Source organism: Dreissena polymorpha, chromosome 14 (assembly GCF_020536995.1).
Source record: "Dreissena polymorpha isolate Duluth1 chromosome 14, UMN_Dpol_1.0, whole genome shotgun sequence".
NCBI lineage: Eukaryota > Metazoa > Mollusca > Bivalvia > Myida > Dreissenidae > Dreissena > Dreissena polymorpha.
Window position 1 is genome coordinate 12918351 of NC_068368.1, and position 17235 is coordinate 12935585.

Genomic DNA, 17235 nt, shown 5'->3' on the forward strand with positions numbered 1-17235 from the left:
AAATTACTCTGTAAGATAAACTATTTGGGATATTACACAATTTTAACATGACATCTTTCTTTTACTAACTAGACATATAGTAAACTAATAGATACAATAACTAGCTGTGTTTTTTATAAGCACTTGGTGCGTGCTGCTTACAAAACATCTAATTAATATAGCACATGTAGAACTAGATCCATGTTATGACATTATTCATGATTTGCATCAGATTCATTATATAGATTATAGATTTATCTGAATAATTTATGAAAAACCAAACAAAAGTGCACACCAATACATCAAACATTGGCTAAAACGAACTTTAAAATGAAAAATTCGTAAATTGAATTTTGACACGAATGGTCTTCCGTAGTTTTTTTTGTCGAGCGTAAGTCTCCCTTAGAAAATGAGTTATTTTTGGTTATTTTTTATCAAACGCGATTCTTAATATTTGTTATACATGATTTTAAATATCTTTTATACATGATTATCACTATAAAGAGCACAGAAATAACAAAAATTGGTAAACAAGTATTTACAAAGTCTATGACGTCATGACATGTTTTCCAGCGGTCAATTTCAATCTATTTAAAGCACAGACACAGATAAATATAGAATATTATGTTAGTTTTGGATAAAGATCAAGTTTATCATGCGAGGCTTAGAACCATGGTAGCGCGAGGCTTGCCGAGCGCTAACATGGTTCGTGCCGAGCATGATAAACTTGATCTTTATCCAAAACTCACATAATATTCTATTTATCCTATTATTTCCTCACAATTTTCCATTAATAACTGTCAAATATGGCATTTTTTGACGATTTAGTTTTCCGTAGTTGACAAAAACAGATTCTCCAATTTTTGGACAAACCCAAATCTGATCTAAAAATAGCGATAGTATAATGGTCATGTTTATACGATCGTTGTTATTCTATCGATATTCATCTGGTAATAGGATAAATCGGGTTTTTATATAGAGGAATGCATTTGTCCTGTATTAATGAATATGCCATTGTATCATTTTAGGTTTTAATAAAATATAACTCACCTTTAAAGACCAAACAGCGTCGAAAGTTTCGAGTCTCTGCATTTTGTTCTAGAATACTTCCAGTATAAACATTGTCAAGAAATAATAGGCTATGGAAGCCAAAACATACCAAACAAAATTATAGTTAAAACCGGACGGTGTATCGCGGATATCTGAAAAACCGCATGGAGGCATGATGGCGAATTTTAATACAAGGTACATATTGCATATATCTATGCGATGAACGTTGTTTCATTTCTTTTGCAATTTGTTTTAGGTAATTTCTTTAAGTGGCCTGGACTATAATTAACGTTAAAAACATTCGACACTTCGCAAGGTACGTAGTATAAAAACTTGAGTTTTGCAATGTTGCAATTATTTACGTTTTCGCTACTTTCTGAAAACCGTACCATTCTACACAGTACACATGTTGCAAATGTCCACCATCTCGCAATTTTAAATTATGTATCTATGAGTAAAGAAAGCGCTGCAATGTCATATTTTAAAACAATATTTCAACCTATATTGATTGCGGATTCGCAAGGTTACGGGTTTTTATTTTCTGCAGTCAAACGATATGCATATTTTATTTCATGTGAAAAAGAGGTATCTCCACATGTTTTCGAACAGTCGTTTTGGGATACGGTACGGTTCGTCGATTTTAATTTACTTTCGGCGTTCTTTATAACATTTTTGATAGAATGTTGAATACATAAACAGTGTTACGGATGGTCTGGTTGACAATATTTCGTATTGTACTAACCAGAAATTGCACATAGACATACTTTAAAAATTGAACAATTTGAAAGGGCAGTTTTCTAATTTTATTAATAGTATTTAAATAAAAGTATTTATCGTTTTGTTTTAAAGTATATATGTAAAAAAGTATTTTAATAAAAGTATTTATCTTTTTGTTTTAAAGTATATATGTATGTAACTGTAGCTTATGTCTGGTTTGTTAAGTCACACCCACAACCTTGATTGTATTCTTCATTGTAAAGCCATGATAATATTTTATAAGAAAATGACACTGATATTATGCTTTATTTAAGTATATATAATAACTTAAATCAAATGGATATACATTTGATAAAACATAGATAAAATGAAATTCATTGTTTTTTTTCTTTTTGGCTTCAGTACCATTTTGCGAAAAAGTCCGCGTCTGTTTTGGCTATTATTTTGTTTAAGGAAAAAATTATGGCTATTATTTTCTCAAGGCCAGTGTGAGCACTGAAAGCTCTAAAATCCAATATAACTTGTATATTGATTTTACCATGAATACTAAGTCTACTTGTGATAAGTCAGGGGGTAACCGTATAAATGTAGAAAGAAAATATATACAAGAAAGTTGAAACAAGAAAATTAGCGTCAGTAAAATTGCAACCCTATCAAAATCATTGTCTGATTATAATACACAACGAACTTATTAAACATTTTGATTTTATTAGATAATTCAGATATGATAACCAGTAATAATTCAACAAAATGCTGTTGCCACTATGTGTGTTAAAATACAAATGTATGTTGTGAACACATAGGTACGCCACTTATTGGAAAGATACTGGAAATTGGTAAAATCGGAGCTACACTTGGATTTTTGCGGAAAAGCCTAGATAAATTTATTGGTTCCTTTAAGCTTATGCTGAGTACTTTTAGTTGGCTTAATGGGACAGAAAATGTTGAAACAAATGTTTAATAGGAGTACTAAAGGCAGTAGTTAACCCTTATCTTCATCTTCGTTTCCTGTAAAAGATTGAAAAGGCTGAGCTGTATTACACTAGAAACTATACTTATGACATAATCAAAGTGGCAACAATAGACATTACATACAAGTTCTTTGGATGCACTTTCTGCAACTATTAACATGCAAACATTTGCCATGACTATCATTGAATACGGGTTGTGCTTTTGAAAGTTTTGTGGACAACATTATATTCTTTGTAAATGATGGTTAACAAATGTGTCATTGAGATTTGTCACTTTTTATGCCCCCCTTCGAAGAAGAGGGGGTATATTGCTTTGCTCATGTCGGTCTGTCGGTCGGTCTGTCGGTCTGTCCGTCCACCAGGTGGTTGTCAGACGATAACTCGAGAACCCTTAGGCCTAGGATCATGAAACTTCATAGGTACATTGATCATGACTCGCAGATGACCCCTATTGATTTTGAGGTCACTAGGTCAAAGGTCAAGGTCACGGTGACCAGAAATAGTAAAATGGTTTTTGAATGATAACTCAAGAACGCATACGCCTAGGATCATGAAACTTCATGGGTAGATTGATCATGACTTGCAGATGACCCCTATTGATTTTGAGGTCACTAGGTCAAAGGTCAAGGTCACGGTGACCCGAAATAGTAAAATGGTTTCCGGATGATAACTCAAGAACGCATACGCCTAGGATCATGAAACTTCATGTGTAGATTGATCATGACTCGCAGATGACCCCTATTGATTTTGAGGTCACTAGGTCAAAGGTCAAGGTCACGGTGACCCGAAATAGTAAAATAGTTTTCGGATGATAACTCAAGAACGTTTACGCCTAGGATCATGAAACTTCATAGGTAGATTGATCATGACTTGCAGATGACCCCTATTGATTTTGAGGTCACAAGGTCAAGGTCACGGTCACCCGAAATAGTAAAATGATTTTCAAATGATAACTCAAGAACGCTTTTGCCTAGGATCATGACACTTTATAGGTACATGAATCGTGACCCGCAGATGACCCCTATTGATTTTCAGGTCACTAGGTCAAAGGTCAAGGTCACAGTGACAAAAATCGTATTCACACAATGGCTGCCACTACAACGGAGAGCCCGTATGGGGGGCATGCATGTTTTACAAACAGCCCTTGTTATAGGAAAAAAACAATTCTTCTTACAATGATTTTTTTTTGCCCAAAATAACAGCCTCTTACAGGCTGTTTCCCAATTGCAAAAAGTAAAAAAGGCTGCTTCCCAATGACAAAAATTAACATTTTCCCCCCAAAATATGACCGAAATTTCCCCCCAAAATAGGCAAAACTTTACCTCTAAACTCAATAATTGGTTTATTGAGTTTACGATGCAGCAATTTAATTCCCTATAGCATTGTTATATAAATATTAAACATGCAGTTATAAACAATTGGTATATTTCTATTTATAATCATATGAATAATGTTAAATTATTCCAAATTTCATGCTTATCACGCTTTTTATGTCCCCCATATATATATATATAGTGGGGGACATATTGTTTTTTCCCTGTCTGTTGGTTTGTTTGTTGGTTTGCGTCAAACTTAAACATTTGCCAGTACTTTTGCAATATTGAAGATAGCAACTTCAGATTTTGGCATGCTTGTGTATCTCATGGAGCTGCACATTTTGAGTGGTGAAAGGTCAAGGTCATCCTTCAATGTCAAAGGTCAAAAATATGGGTGGACATAGTGTTTCACAAACACATCTTGTTTTTCCCAAAAAGGCACAAGCTGTAAAATATAAAGCGAAACAAAGTCACTGTCTTATTTGAAATGGTATACTATTTAAAAGATTTGACTGTAATTTCAGTTGAAATTATACCTAATGTTGAAGAAAATAAGTTGATTATTGGTCTGATTTAATGCATCTTTAAGAGATTTTCCCAATATTCAAAATGGTCATTTGATTTGTTCAGAGAAACATGATGATAATCTAATATTGTAATTTTATTATGCTTGTGTAAAAAGTGTCAACAAATTTTGAAATAAAAATATGAGATAAATCATCCAAACCTACAATAACAAAAGATGTATGTTGTATTGGTTATGTTTGTGACTAATTTATCTGATGTTTCATACCAGGTACTCGATCAAGCCTATCGGACCATGAAAATCCATATGGTGAGATTGAGGACGCTGCCGGTGCATTTGATTCACCTGCTAATGACTACACCACAAACTATGAGCCAAAAGGTAAGTAACTCAACATGAGCATCACTCTGGGGAGACTGGGCTTGATGCATGTGGGTAAAGTGTCGTCCCAAATTAGCCTGTGCAGTCAATACTGTCTGCTTTTATAATGTCTGCTTTTATGAAATTTGATTAAAATAGGTCTCTTCTAACCAAAAAACCAGTTTATTCAGAAAGTGTTGTCCCGGATTAGCTTCTAAAGTCAACACAGGCTAATCAGGGATGCCACTTAATGCACATGCATTTAGCCCCTTTTTCTGAGAGCAATGTACAAATATTGATAACTATGCGACCAAAAGATCCAGGGTCAAAACGGGTTCAGGGTCCTGCTCCAAATCTGGAGTGATCTATATCAAAATAATGTATGACATTAAGGGCTGAATTTATTGCCATTATCATGTCTTTATTTTCAAGGGCTAATTTCCCATAATCCAGTACCAAAATTCATAATTGATGTTTTAATTTCAGATATTGGGAAATAAAGGTATCCTGTGTTAACTGTTGAATTAATATTAACAACTTGAGTGATTTTTTTTTATTCCTATATTTTTCCCTTTAAAAAGTAAATTGACATTAAAATTCCCAATTTGTCTGCTACATATGGTTTTCCAAAAATGGTGAAACAAACTCTTTTAGAAAAACTTATTGGATTTAGGGGAACACTGGACATCCTTATTATGGATATGTATTATTTTCACGATGATCAACCACAGAGTTGGAGTATGTGCGATATACGACTAGAAAAGTTCCACCTGCTGAGCATTCAAAGTCCCTGACCAGCGTACCCAGACATCTGGCGGACATCGACTTCTCACAAGCTGTCAAGGAGGTATGTAAGGCTTTGTGTAGACCTGGGCCGTATTTACCCAGGGTACCCAGACATCTGGCGGACATCGACTTCTCACAAGCTGTCAAGGAGGTATGTAAGGCTTTGTGTAGACCTGGGCCGTATTTACCCAGGGTACCCAGACATCTGGCGGACATCGACTTCTCACAAGCTGTCAAGAAGGTATGTAAGGCTTTGTGTAGACCTGGGCCGTTATTACCCAGCTTACCCAGACATCTGGCGGACATCGACTTCTCTCAAGCTGTCAAGGAGGTATGTAAGGCTTTGTGTAGACCTGGGCCGTATTTACCAAGGGTACCCAGACATCTGGCGGACATCGACTTCTCTCAAGCTGTCAAGGAGGTATGTAAGGCTTTGTGTAGACCTGGGCCGTATTTACCCAGGGTACCCAGACATCTGGCGGACATCGACTTCTCACAAGCTGTCAAGGAGGTATGTAAGGCTTTGTGTAGACCTGGGCCGTATTTAACCAGGGTACCCAGACATCTGGCGGACATCGACTTCTCTCAAGCTGTCAAGGAGGTATGTAAGGCTTTGTGTAGACCTGGGCCGTATTTACCCAACATACCCAGACATCTGGCGAACATCGACTTCTCACAAGCTGTCAAGGAGGTATGTAAGGCTTTGTGTAGACCTGGGCCGTATTTACCCAACATACCCAGACATCTGGCGGACATCGACTTCTCACAAGCTGTCAAGGAGGTATGTAAGGCTTTGTGTAGACCTGGGCCGTATTTACCCAGGGTACCCAGACATCTGGCGGACATCGACTTCTCACAAGCTGTCAAGGAGGTATGTAAGGCTTTGTGTAGACCTGGGCCGTATTTACCCAGCGTACCCAGACATATGGCGGACATCGACTTCTCACAAGCTGTCAAGGAGGTATGTAAGGCTTTGTGTAGACCTGGGCCGTATTTACGCAGCATACCCAGACATCTGGCAGACATCAACTTCTCACAAGCTGTCAAGGAGGTATGTAAAGCTTTGTGTAGACCTGGGCCGTATTTACCCAGCATACCCAGACATCTGGCGGACATCGACTTCTCACAAGCTGTCAAGGAGGTATGTAAGGCTTTGTGTAGACCTGGGCCGTATTTACCCAACATACCCAGACATCTGGCGGACATCGACTTCTCACAAGCTGTCAAGGAGGTATGTAAGGCTTTGTGTAGACCTGGGCCGTATTTACGCAGCATACCCAGACATCTGGCGGACATCGACTTCTCACAAGCTGTCAAGGAGGTATGTAAGGCTTTGTGTAGACCTGGGCCGTATTTACGCAGCATACCCAGACATCTGGCGGACATCGACTTCTCACAAGCTGTCAAGGAGGTATGTAATGCTTTGTGTAGACCTGGGCCGTATTTACCCAGCGTACCCAGACATCTGGCGGACATCGACTTCTCACAAGCTGTCAAGGAGGTATGTAAGGCTTTGTGTAGACCTGGGCCGTATTTACCCAACATACCCAGACATCTGGTGGACATCGACTTCTCACAAGCTGTCAAGGAGGTATGTAAGGCTTTGTGTAGACCTGGGTCGTATTTACCCAACATACCCAGACATCTGGCGGACATCGACTTCTCACAAGCTGTCAAGGAGGTATGTAAGGCTTTGTGTAGACCTGGGCCGTATTTACGCAGCATACCCAGACATCTGGCGGACATCGACTTCTCACAAGCTGTCAAGGAGGTATGTAATGCTTTGTGTAGACCTGGGCCGTATTTACCCAGCGTACCCAGACATCTGGCGGACATCGACTTCTCACAAGCTGTCAAGGAGGTATGTAAATCTTTGTGTAGACCTGGGCCGTATTTACCCAGCATACCCAGACATCTGGCGGACATCGACTTCTCACAAGCTGTCAAGGAGGTATGTAAGGCTTTGTGTAGACCTGGGCCATATTTACCCAGCGTACTCAGACATCTGGCGGACATCGACTTCTCATAAGCTGTCAAGGAGGTATGTAAGGCTTTGTGTAGACCTGGGCCGTATTTACCCAACATACCCAGACATCTGGCGGACATCAACTTCTCACAAGCTGTCAAGGAGGTATGTAAGGCTTTGTGTAGACCTGGGCCGTATTTACCCAACATACCCAGACATCTGGCGGACATCGACTTCTCACAAGCTGTCAAGGAGGTATGTAAGGCTTTGTGTAGACCTGGGTCGTATTTACCCAACATACCCAGACATCTGGCGGACATCGACTTCTCACAAGCTGTCAAGGAGGTATGTAAGGCTTTGTGTAGACCTGGGTCGTATTTACCCAACATACCCAGACATCTGGCGGACATCGACTTCTCACAAGCTGTCAAGGAGGTATGTAAGGCTTTGTGTAGACCTGGGTCGTATTTACCCAGCGTACCCAGACATCTGGCGGACATCGACTTCTCACAAGCTGTCAAGGAGGTATGTAAGGCTTTGTGTAGACCTGGGTAGTATTTACCCAACATACCCAGACATCTGGCGGACATCGACTTCTCACAAGCTGTCAAGGAGGTATGTAAGGCTTTGTGTAGACCTGGGCCGTATTTACCCAACATACCCAGACATCTGGCGGACATCAACTTCTCACAAGCTGTCAAGGAGGTATGTAAGGCTTTGTGTAGACCTGGGCCGTATTTACCCAACATACCCAGACAGCTGGCGGACATCGACTTCTCACAAGCTGTCAAGGAGGTATGTAAGGCTTTGTGTAGACCTGGGCCGTATTTACCCAACATACCCAGACAGCTGGCGGACATAGACTTCTCACAAGCTGTCAAGGAGGTATGTAAGGCTTTGTGTAGACCTGGGCCGTATTTACCCAACATACCCAGACATCTGGCGGACATCGACTTCTCACAAGCTGTCAAGGAGGTATGTAAGGCTTTGTGTAGACCTGGGCCGTATTTATCCAACATACCCAGACATCTGGCGGACATCAACTTCTCACAAGCTGTCAAGGAGGTATGTAAGGCTTTGTGTAGACCTGGACCGTATTTACCCAACATACCCAGACATCTGGCGGACATCGACTTCTCACAAGCTGTCAAGGAGGTATGTAAGGCTTTGTGTAGACCTGGGCCGTATTTACCCAACATACCCAGACATCTGGCGGACATCGACTTCTCACAAGCTGTCAAGGAGGTATGTAAGGCTTTGTGTAGACCTGGGCCGTATTTACCCAACATACCCAGACATCTGGCGGACATCGACTTCTCACAAGCTGTCAAGGAGGTATGTAAGGCTTTGTGTAGACCTAGGCCGTATTTATCCAACATACCCAGACATCTGGCGGACATCAACTTCTCACAAGCTGTCAAGGAGGTATGTAAGGCTTTGTGTAGACCTGGGCCGTATTTACCCAACATACCCAGACATCTGGCGGACATCGACTTCTCACAAGCTGTCAAGGAGGTATGTAAGGCTTTGTATAGACCTGGGCCGTATTTACCCAACATACCCAGACATCTGGCGGACATCGACTTCTCACAAGCTGTCAAGGAGGTATGTAAGGCTTTGTGTAGACCTGGGCCGTATTTACCCAACATACCCAGACATCTGGCGGACATCGACTTCTCACAAGCTGTCAAGGAGGTATGTAAGGCTTTGTGTAGACCTGGGCCTTATTCACCAACGCATTCTTAATCTTTAGCCCATGATTATTCTTTAAATTGGAATATCCAAGTATACTTCTTTAATTTTGAGTAATACTTTGCATTAACCACCTCAACCTTCATAATTGTTCTTGTAGAACAATTTGTAATTGACATTATCACCAGTAGTAACCAGTATATATTTTAAGGCTGGACTTATTTTTCTTGGTTGTAAGTGTGGTCTTTAGTCTAAATTTGGGTTGGTGAATAAAGGTCCAGTGCAGTGCTAAGTATAATTTTTCAGGCAAATATTTGTATGCCCCTTAATGGATGCATCTGTTCGTCGCATTGTCAGTCATTCCGTCTGTCAGTTCATAATGCTTCTATTTTATAGTATTGAAGGGATTCAAATGAAATCTTGTATAATGACAGAGGGCTTGAAGCAGGAAGTGCAGAGTATAATAACCAATACTCACTCTTCAACATTTACCATAGTATTGCTGCTTTGTACATTTTCTTTGTGGGACAATACTCTTATAGAATTGGAGGGATTTAAATAAGAAATGATAGAGTTCATGTAGAGCAAGTGCAGAGTATATAAACCACAACTTTCTTATGAGTATTTTTGGAATTATTGTCATTTGTTTTTAATTTGAACAGCATGTATCTTGTGTGGAGTATAAGTCTGCAAGTATTGGATATATTTCAATGAATTTTCATGAAATGTGAAGCTCAATCTTGGTAAACAGGGCTTACCGTAAAAACCCAGTCATAAGTCTACCCGCTCATAAGTCAGGGGTTAAAAAAAGATACGAAAATCGAAGATTTTGAATATGTCCAAGTCATAAGTCGAGTCAGAAATTGTCCGTCCACGAATTTCATAAACAGACGCCATTTTAAATGTACGGGAAGTTTTTATTCTATACATAGACCATGACGTCATTATAGTCCTGTGTGACGTAGACATAGCGGACACGTGTATTATAATGTTTTTTGTGTAATATAATCAATACGATATATATTTAGGAAATCGAAAATAATAGATAAAAATATTGACAAGCAAACATTATGAACCACATAAAAAAAACAAAATCAACAACAAAGGAAACCAAGACGTATACACATGTACATCGTAATTTAAACAACAACGACATACGAAACACAAAACTTGCGTTCAGCAGCAGTATTATGATTTGATTGCTCTGCAAATTCTATCACGGGTATTTTAAAGGCATTGTCATTCGCATGGCGTTTGCGTTTTCCAGTCATTTTCACAAATCAAATGTGTTAGTCAAATTAATAAATTATTATAAAGTTTGCACTAAATTGTCCACGCTAGTATTAATCCACAAAGTTATAAACCGATGACACACTGTGATCACTGTTATCAAATCTTTGCACTTTTTATCTATCAAAACAATTGATTACTTCCTCGGTAAAACACGTTTTTATTACAATGATTGACATAACCAATAGACCGCTAACTCCACCTTTGTTCTACATAACAGTTTAAAAGGCGGAGCTATGCACGTGCTCAAACATAATTGGACAATTACCAGTGAATAACAAACTCGCGATTGGCTAAACTTGTCGCTTCACAAATTAAAGGAATCTTATTTTATCGGCGAGAAGGGTGATGCTTTATGGCTTCTTGACAGGAAGTCAATTCACACAGGTTGCCAATTATCGCTCGACCTTAAAAATGACCTGATCTTTTGTTTACGCGTCGAGTTATAAAAAACACCTGCTAACATGAAAACTTTGGATTAAATTATGAAAATAAAAACAATGGAAATGTTGCAAACTGTGGTTATATTAATTAGTTAGTATCAGTTAAAAGACGACATTTCATGTGTCGTAAATCAACGAGTTTTTTTAAACAACAACAATTGCTGCGGGGATCAATCTTTGTCGAATTTCATTTTTTTTTTTCGTGGTTGACCTCATAAGTCGATACTGTATTTTTAATCAAATTTTGGAGGTAAAAAATCTCGACTTATGACTGGGTTTTTACGGTAATGTGGTCTGCACAAGCTAATCAGGGACCACACTTACCGCTTTATGGAAATTTTCGTTGAAAAGGAAGGTCTCTTCTCAATGAAAGTCTAGTTTCGACTGAAAGAGTTGTCCCTGATTAGTGTGTGTGGAGGCTTAGGATAAACGTCTTTATGTTTTGCGGATCAGCAGGTGAGGTCACTGACAAAGGCCAGTAACTGGAGTAAGTATGAGCTGCAATTTAGCCAAAGTATGCCCCTTATTGTTCTTTGTGTACTAAAAAATGCAGGTAAGCGTGTGTGTGCAACCACTCCTATCTCTAGATGACATGCAGATCTTGGGTTACATTTGGTGTCAGATTGGTCAAGATCAAAGTCACTTGCTAAAAATAAATACTGAATAACTGAAGAAAGGATTCAAGGTCGCTGTTTCTAAAAATGGAAACAGTTTTTCCTTTGTAACTTTGTTTTAGAGGGAAATATTGTGCTGTTGGTTTGTTTATGTGTTGCTTACATGCCAACCTAGGATGAAATAGCATTCAGGGCCATTAAGATTAAGGTTATTGTTGCTTAAAATAGAAAAATGATTTCTGCTCAATAACTTTAGTTCGGATTGAGTTATTGTTCTGTAAATTTGATGTAGATAGCTCACATTCAGACCTTACTTAAAACCTAATTTAATTCCACTTGAGTATATTGTACAAAGTTAAAGATAAAAGCTGTTAATATACATATATCCTAAACACCAAAACAAATTGAAAAATTCAAGATCACTTCACTTCCAGAAAAGGAACTATTTCAAAGTAAAATAAACAGATCAGAAAATGGGGAATAAATTGGGTATATTACATGTATTCACTCAAAGCAAAATTGAAGTTGCCATTGGAGAAGTTGATTGGAATTTAACGATCTTGGTAAACTTAAATAATATTTGAACTTGTTCAGGGATAACAGTTTCTACAAACACCACAAACAGCTTTTGTTTTCTTCAGGTCTTCCAGTTCACAAAGCAGGACGGTCAAGTGAAGAACATGAAAGCTCTACTGGACAATGTGTTCGAGTCACGTAAGTTTGCTTTGATGACACGAACATTTAGTTGTAGTTGTACTTTTTGCACATTTTCTAAGTTATTTTCTATGAAGTGAAATAAAATTATTTCTGTTTGGTAAAGAAAAAATGAAAGTTAATTTTGTTAATGTTCTATAGAAATTGGTCTCTTCTTGCTTAACATTCTATGTGACTTACAACAGTCTGCACTACCCTGCTACAGTAACAACTGTTTAATCAAAAGTGAGATATTTCATTATGATATAGTAATAGACCAAAGGCATTACACATACCAAAACAAAACCAGTTATTTGTATTGAATATGTATTCTAAATGTTCACTCTTCTGGTGGCTTTTCAACGTGGATTCCCCCATTCTAGCGATCTCTATATATTTTCTGCATACTTTACAAGATGCTTTGACTTTAGAATGGGCGTTGTCAACAATCCAAGGGTACTTCAAAAGCCACCCTTTCTGAAAAATGCACTTATTCATTGGCATATTTCAACTTGTCAGCACTGTAAATGCGTAAAAAAACTGAAGTTGAAGTAGGAAGATTAGTAGTAGTCGCCTCCCTTATGTTCTAAAACCCATACCGACCCATACCAATCCAGTACCTGCCAGTATGAACAGATCGGAACCGTCATAAATCGTGGAAAAAACACGATCACTTTGGACTCATGAAAAAGATATGAAATTATCAGGGATCATATTTTCCCGCAACATCAATCGGTCTGGATATAAATGGGGAAAAAGTATCCGAAAATTTATGTCCGAAATTATGACAAATTACGTTAAAATATATACCATTGATTTTGCCATTCATGAAGGTGGTATAATAAATATACCAGTAAAATTCCCTTAGTCATTTTTTTAACGGAACATACGAGTTTTTTCAACTGGTTTTATCATTTGCTATTTCATTGTTGTTTCGTGTGCTGTTTTATCATACTTTTTTTCATCGTTGTCAATATAATTAATCTGTGCAAGTCTTTACCGACGTTTTAAATCGTTGCCAACTCGATAATAGCTTACAAACATGCACTGAATCAAACAAACGTCTGTGCGTAGGTTGGCTACAATCGCACATGGGTTGGCTACTGACAATAACAAAACAAAATAATTAAGAAATAATTTGTGTACGTTATAGTTTGTTGTCAAATAACCCACGGCCGATGGTTTAAATGCGTAGGGATTAAATCACGAGAGCGAAGCACGAGTGATATTAAACCACGCATCTAGTTTTCCGGTCGTGGGTTATTCAACAACAAACTATAAAGTACACGAATTATTTCGATTCTAACGCGGTTTTTACTAAAGATTTATACAATGTATATTATTTTTCTTGTGAACTGTTATATGTAAAGTTCCGCCCATAAAAATAACTTTCGGCTGTTCTGTCGACCAGATCCGCGACTTTCATTCATAATTATTTTACTGGATTATTACGCTGGTGAAAAGTGTATCGGCATGTTTTGTTTAGTTACAGCGCGTGCTTTCTGTGTATAAGGTGCACAATTTTCGACCACCCTCGTTAATTTCGGACGCGTCTTCAATCCACTGTTCACAAGTTTTTGATTCTTGGTCTTACGTGCAATAAACCGGTCCTGACTGGTTTAGAGACTGCAGCGAATGGTTTATCACACCTAATCGAGATAAGAATGCCATTAGGGGGGGTTAGCATGTGCACTGTGTAATCATTTTTATGACACGGGGAATTTTAGCAAACAGAATCAGACCGACTGTTTAGGATTTTCAATCGGTCTTTCATGACCCCAATCGGTCTAGGACCGACAAAACCGAAAAAATATGATCCTTGGAAATTATATATTTTTACCCTTAGTGAGTTTTTCAAGCACTTTTGAAGCCCAAAATAAGCACTTTTTAAAGCATTTTTAGCTCCTCTATTTTTTCGAAAAAAAAATGAGCTATTGTCATCACCTTGGCGTCGGCGTTCGGTTAAGTTTTGCGTAAATGTACACTTTTCTCATAAAGTATCAATGCTATTGCATTCAAACTTGGTTCACTTACTTACTATCATGAGGGGACTGGGCAGGCAAAGTAAGATAATTCTGGCTTGCACTTTGACAGAATAATGTGCCATTTTTATACTTAGAAAATTGAAAATTTTGGTTAAGTTTTGTGTTTAGGTCCATTTTATTCCTTAGGTATCAAAGCTATTGCTTTCATACTTGCAACACTTATTAACTATCGAAAGGGGACTGTGCAGGCAAAGTTATGTAACTCTGACTGGCATTTTGACAGAATTATGTGCCCTTTTTATACTTAGAAAATTGAAAATTTGGTTAAGTTTTGTGTTTAGGGGCACTTTATTCCTAAAGTATCAAAGCCATTGCTTTCATACTTGCAACACTTATTAACTATTGTAAGGGGGCTGTGCAGGCAAAGTTATGTAACTCTGACTGGCATTTTGACGGAATTATGGGCCCTTTATACTTGTAAATTTGGTTAAGTTTTGTGTTTTGGTCCACTTTGCCCCTAAAGTATCATAGATATTGCTTTCATACTTGGAACACTCACAAACTACCATAAGGGGACAGTAACGGGCAAGTTGCATACCTCTGGTTGTCATTTTTACGGAATTATGGCCCTTTTTTGACTAAGTAACTTTGAATATATGATTACATTTTGTGTTAAGATCCACTTTACTTCTAAAGTATCAAGGCTATTGCTTTTAAACTTTAAATACTTTCATGCTATCATGAGGGTACTGAACCTGGCAAGTTGAATTTTACCTTGACCTTTGAATGACCTTGACTCTCAAGTTCAAATTATTAAATTTTGCTAAAATTGCCATAACTTCTTTATTTATCCCTCACACTAAACCCCCCACCCCCACCCCAAAATAATATTTTTTAAGCCCCCCAGTAGGGTGGCATATAGCAGTTGAACTGTCGGTCAGTGTCAGTCAGTCTGTCTGTCCGTCCGAAAAAAACATTAACATTGGCCATAACTTTTTCAGTTTTTAAGATAGCAACTTGATATTTGGCATGCATGTGTATCTCATGGAGCTGCACCTTTTGAGTGGTGAAAGGTCAAGGTCATCCTTCAAGGTCAAATGTCAAATTTATGGTGTCCGTTTGTCTGAAAACTTTAACATTGACCATAACTTTTTCAATATTGAAGATAGCAACTTGATATTTGGCATGCATGTGTATCTCATGGAGCTGAACATTTTGAGTGGTGAAAGGTGAAGGTCTAGGTCATCCTTCAAGACCAAATGTCAAATATATGGCGTCTGTCCGTCCGAAAACTTTAACATTGGCCATAACTTTTTCAATATTGAAGATAGCAACTTTATATTTGGCATGCATGTGTATCTCATGAAGTTGCAGATTTTGAGTGGTGGAGGTTCAAGGTCATCCTTCAAGGTCAAAGGTAAAAAAAAAAATTTTTTTTAAAGGGGCGCAATAGGGGGCATTGTGTTTCTGAAGAACACATCTCTTGTTTCAAACATGGTCAAAAAACACAAATATTTATTTTTATTATTTTATTTTTGAAATACCGTCCAACCATCCAACCCAAGAATCCCCCCCCCCCCCCTTCAAAAAAAACCAAATTTTTTTTTTTTTGCATTTTTGGAAGATAATGTAATAAATTACCATACCCCCACACTATACACCCCTCTCCACCCCTCCCTCCTTTGTGTTTGAAATTGAGATAGGTCCCTACACCTTTTAAAAGAAAAATAGATGAGCGGTCTGCACTCGCAAGGGGGTGCTCTTGTTTATCCCCCGCCATAGGCGAAGGGATATTGTTTTGGCGTTGTACGTCTGTCTCCATCCTTCCGTCCGGCACTTTTGTGTCCAGAGCCATATCTTGGAAATGCTTTGGGGGATTTCATTGAAACATGGTATGAGTATATACATGTATATGGATATGAGGATGATGCACGCCAAATGGCATTGTACACCATCTGTTAATAACGGAGTTATGGCCCTTTGTATCCTGAAATAATGCTTTTTTGTGTCCGGAGCCATATCTTGGAAGTGCTTTGGGGGATTTCATTGAAACTTGGTATGAGTATATATATGGATAAAGAGGATGATGCACGCCAAACGGCATTGTACACCATCTGTTAATGACGGAGTTATGGCCCTTTGTATCCTGAAATAATTTTTTTTGTGCCCGGAGCAATATCTTGGAAGTGCTGTGGCGAATTTCATTGACACTGGGTATGAGTATATATATATATATGGAAAAGAGAATGATGCATGCCTAATGGCATTGTACACCATTGGATAATAACGGAGTTATGGCCCTTTGGATCTTGAAAAAATGCTTTTGTGTGTGTCCGGAGCCATATCTTTGAAGTGCCTGACAGTTTTCATTGAAACTTGGTATGAGTATATATATGGATAAAAGGATGATGCACGTTTGCGTTGTCCATCCATCCAGAAAACTTTTGTGTCCAGAAGTATATTGGATGGGGATATCAATTCAACAAATTTGCTTTTTTAAATTGATTTGACTAAAAAATTATTGTTGTACTGCTATTGTTATAAATATATAAAATAGTACTAGTCATTATACTAGAATGTATACTAGTCTATTTGGCACTCAAATTCGACCAATATATGTGCTTTGTTAAAATATAGTATCAATTAATATAAACAATATATTTTTTTCGCTTTTCGCTCGCCTGCAATTTAAAAAAAAAAAGAATAAAAGTAAATTTATTTTTATTTCGCTCGCTCGCTCAATTTCTGGTTGGCTAAAATCTGTAGAACACATCATCAATATGTTGTGGCCTTAATGTGACAAAATCCATGTATATGCTACAGACATTTTAAGACAAATTTTAGTTC

The 17235-nt window shown here is 37.9% G+C and overlaps 1 protein-coding gene across 3 annotated transcripts in view; it reads left to right on the forward strand.

Annotated features, from left to right (window-relative positions):
- The window catches only part of LOC127858047 (uncharacterized), a 71597-nt gene that overhangs the window by 33994 nt on the left and 20368 nt on the right, over window positions 1–17235 (forward strand). For all 3 annotated transcript variants that reach the window (XM_052394914.1, XM_052394916.1, XM_052394915.1), the window contains exons 10-12: window positions 4830–4940; window positions 5651–5766; window positions 12352–12424. In XM_052394914.1, coding sequence (XP_052250874.1) covers window positions 4830–4940; window positions 5651–5766; window positions 12352–12424 — 300 coding nt within the window. The remainder of the gene's footprint in view (window positions 1–4829; window positions 4941–5650; window positions 5767–12351; window positions 12425–17235) is intronic.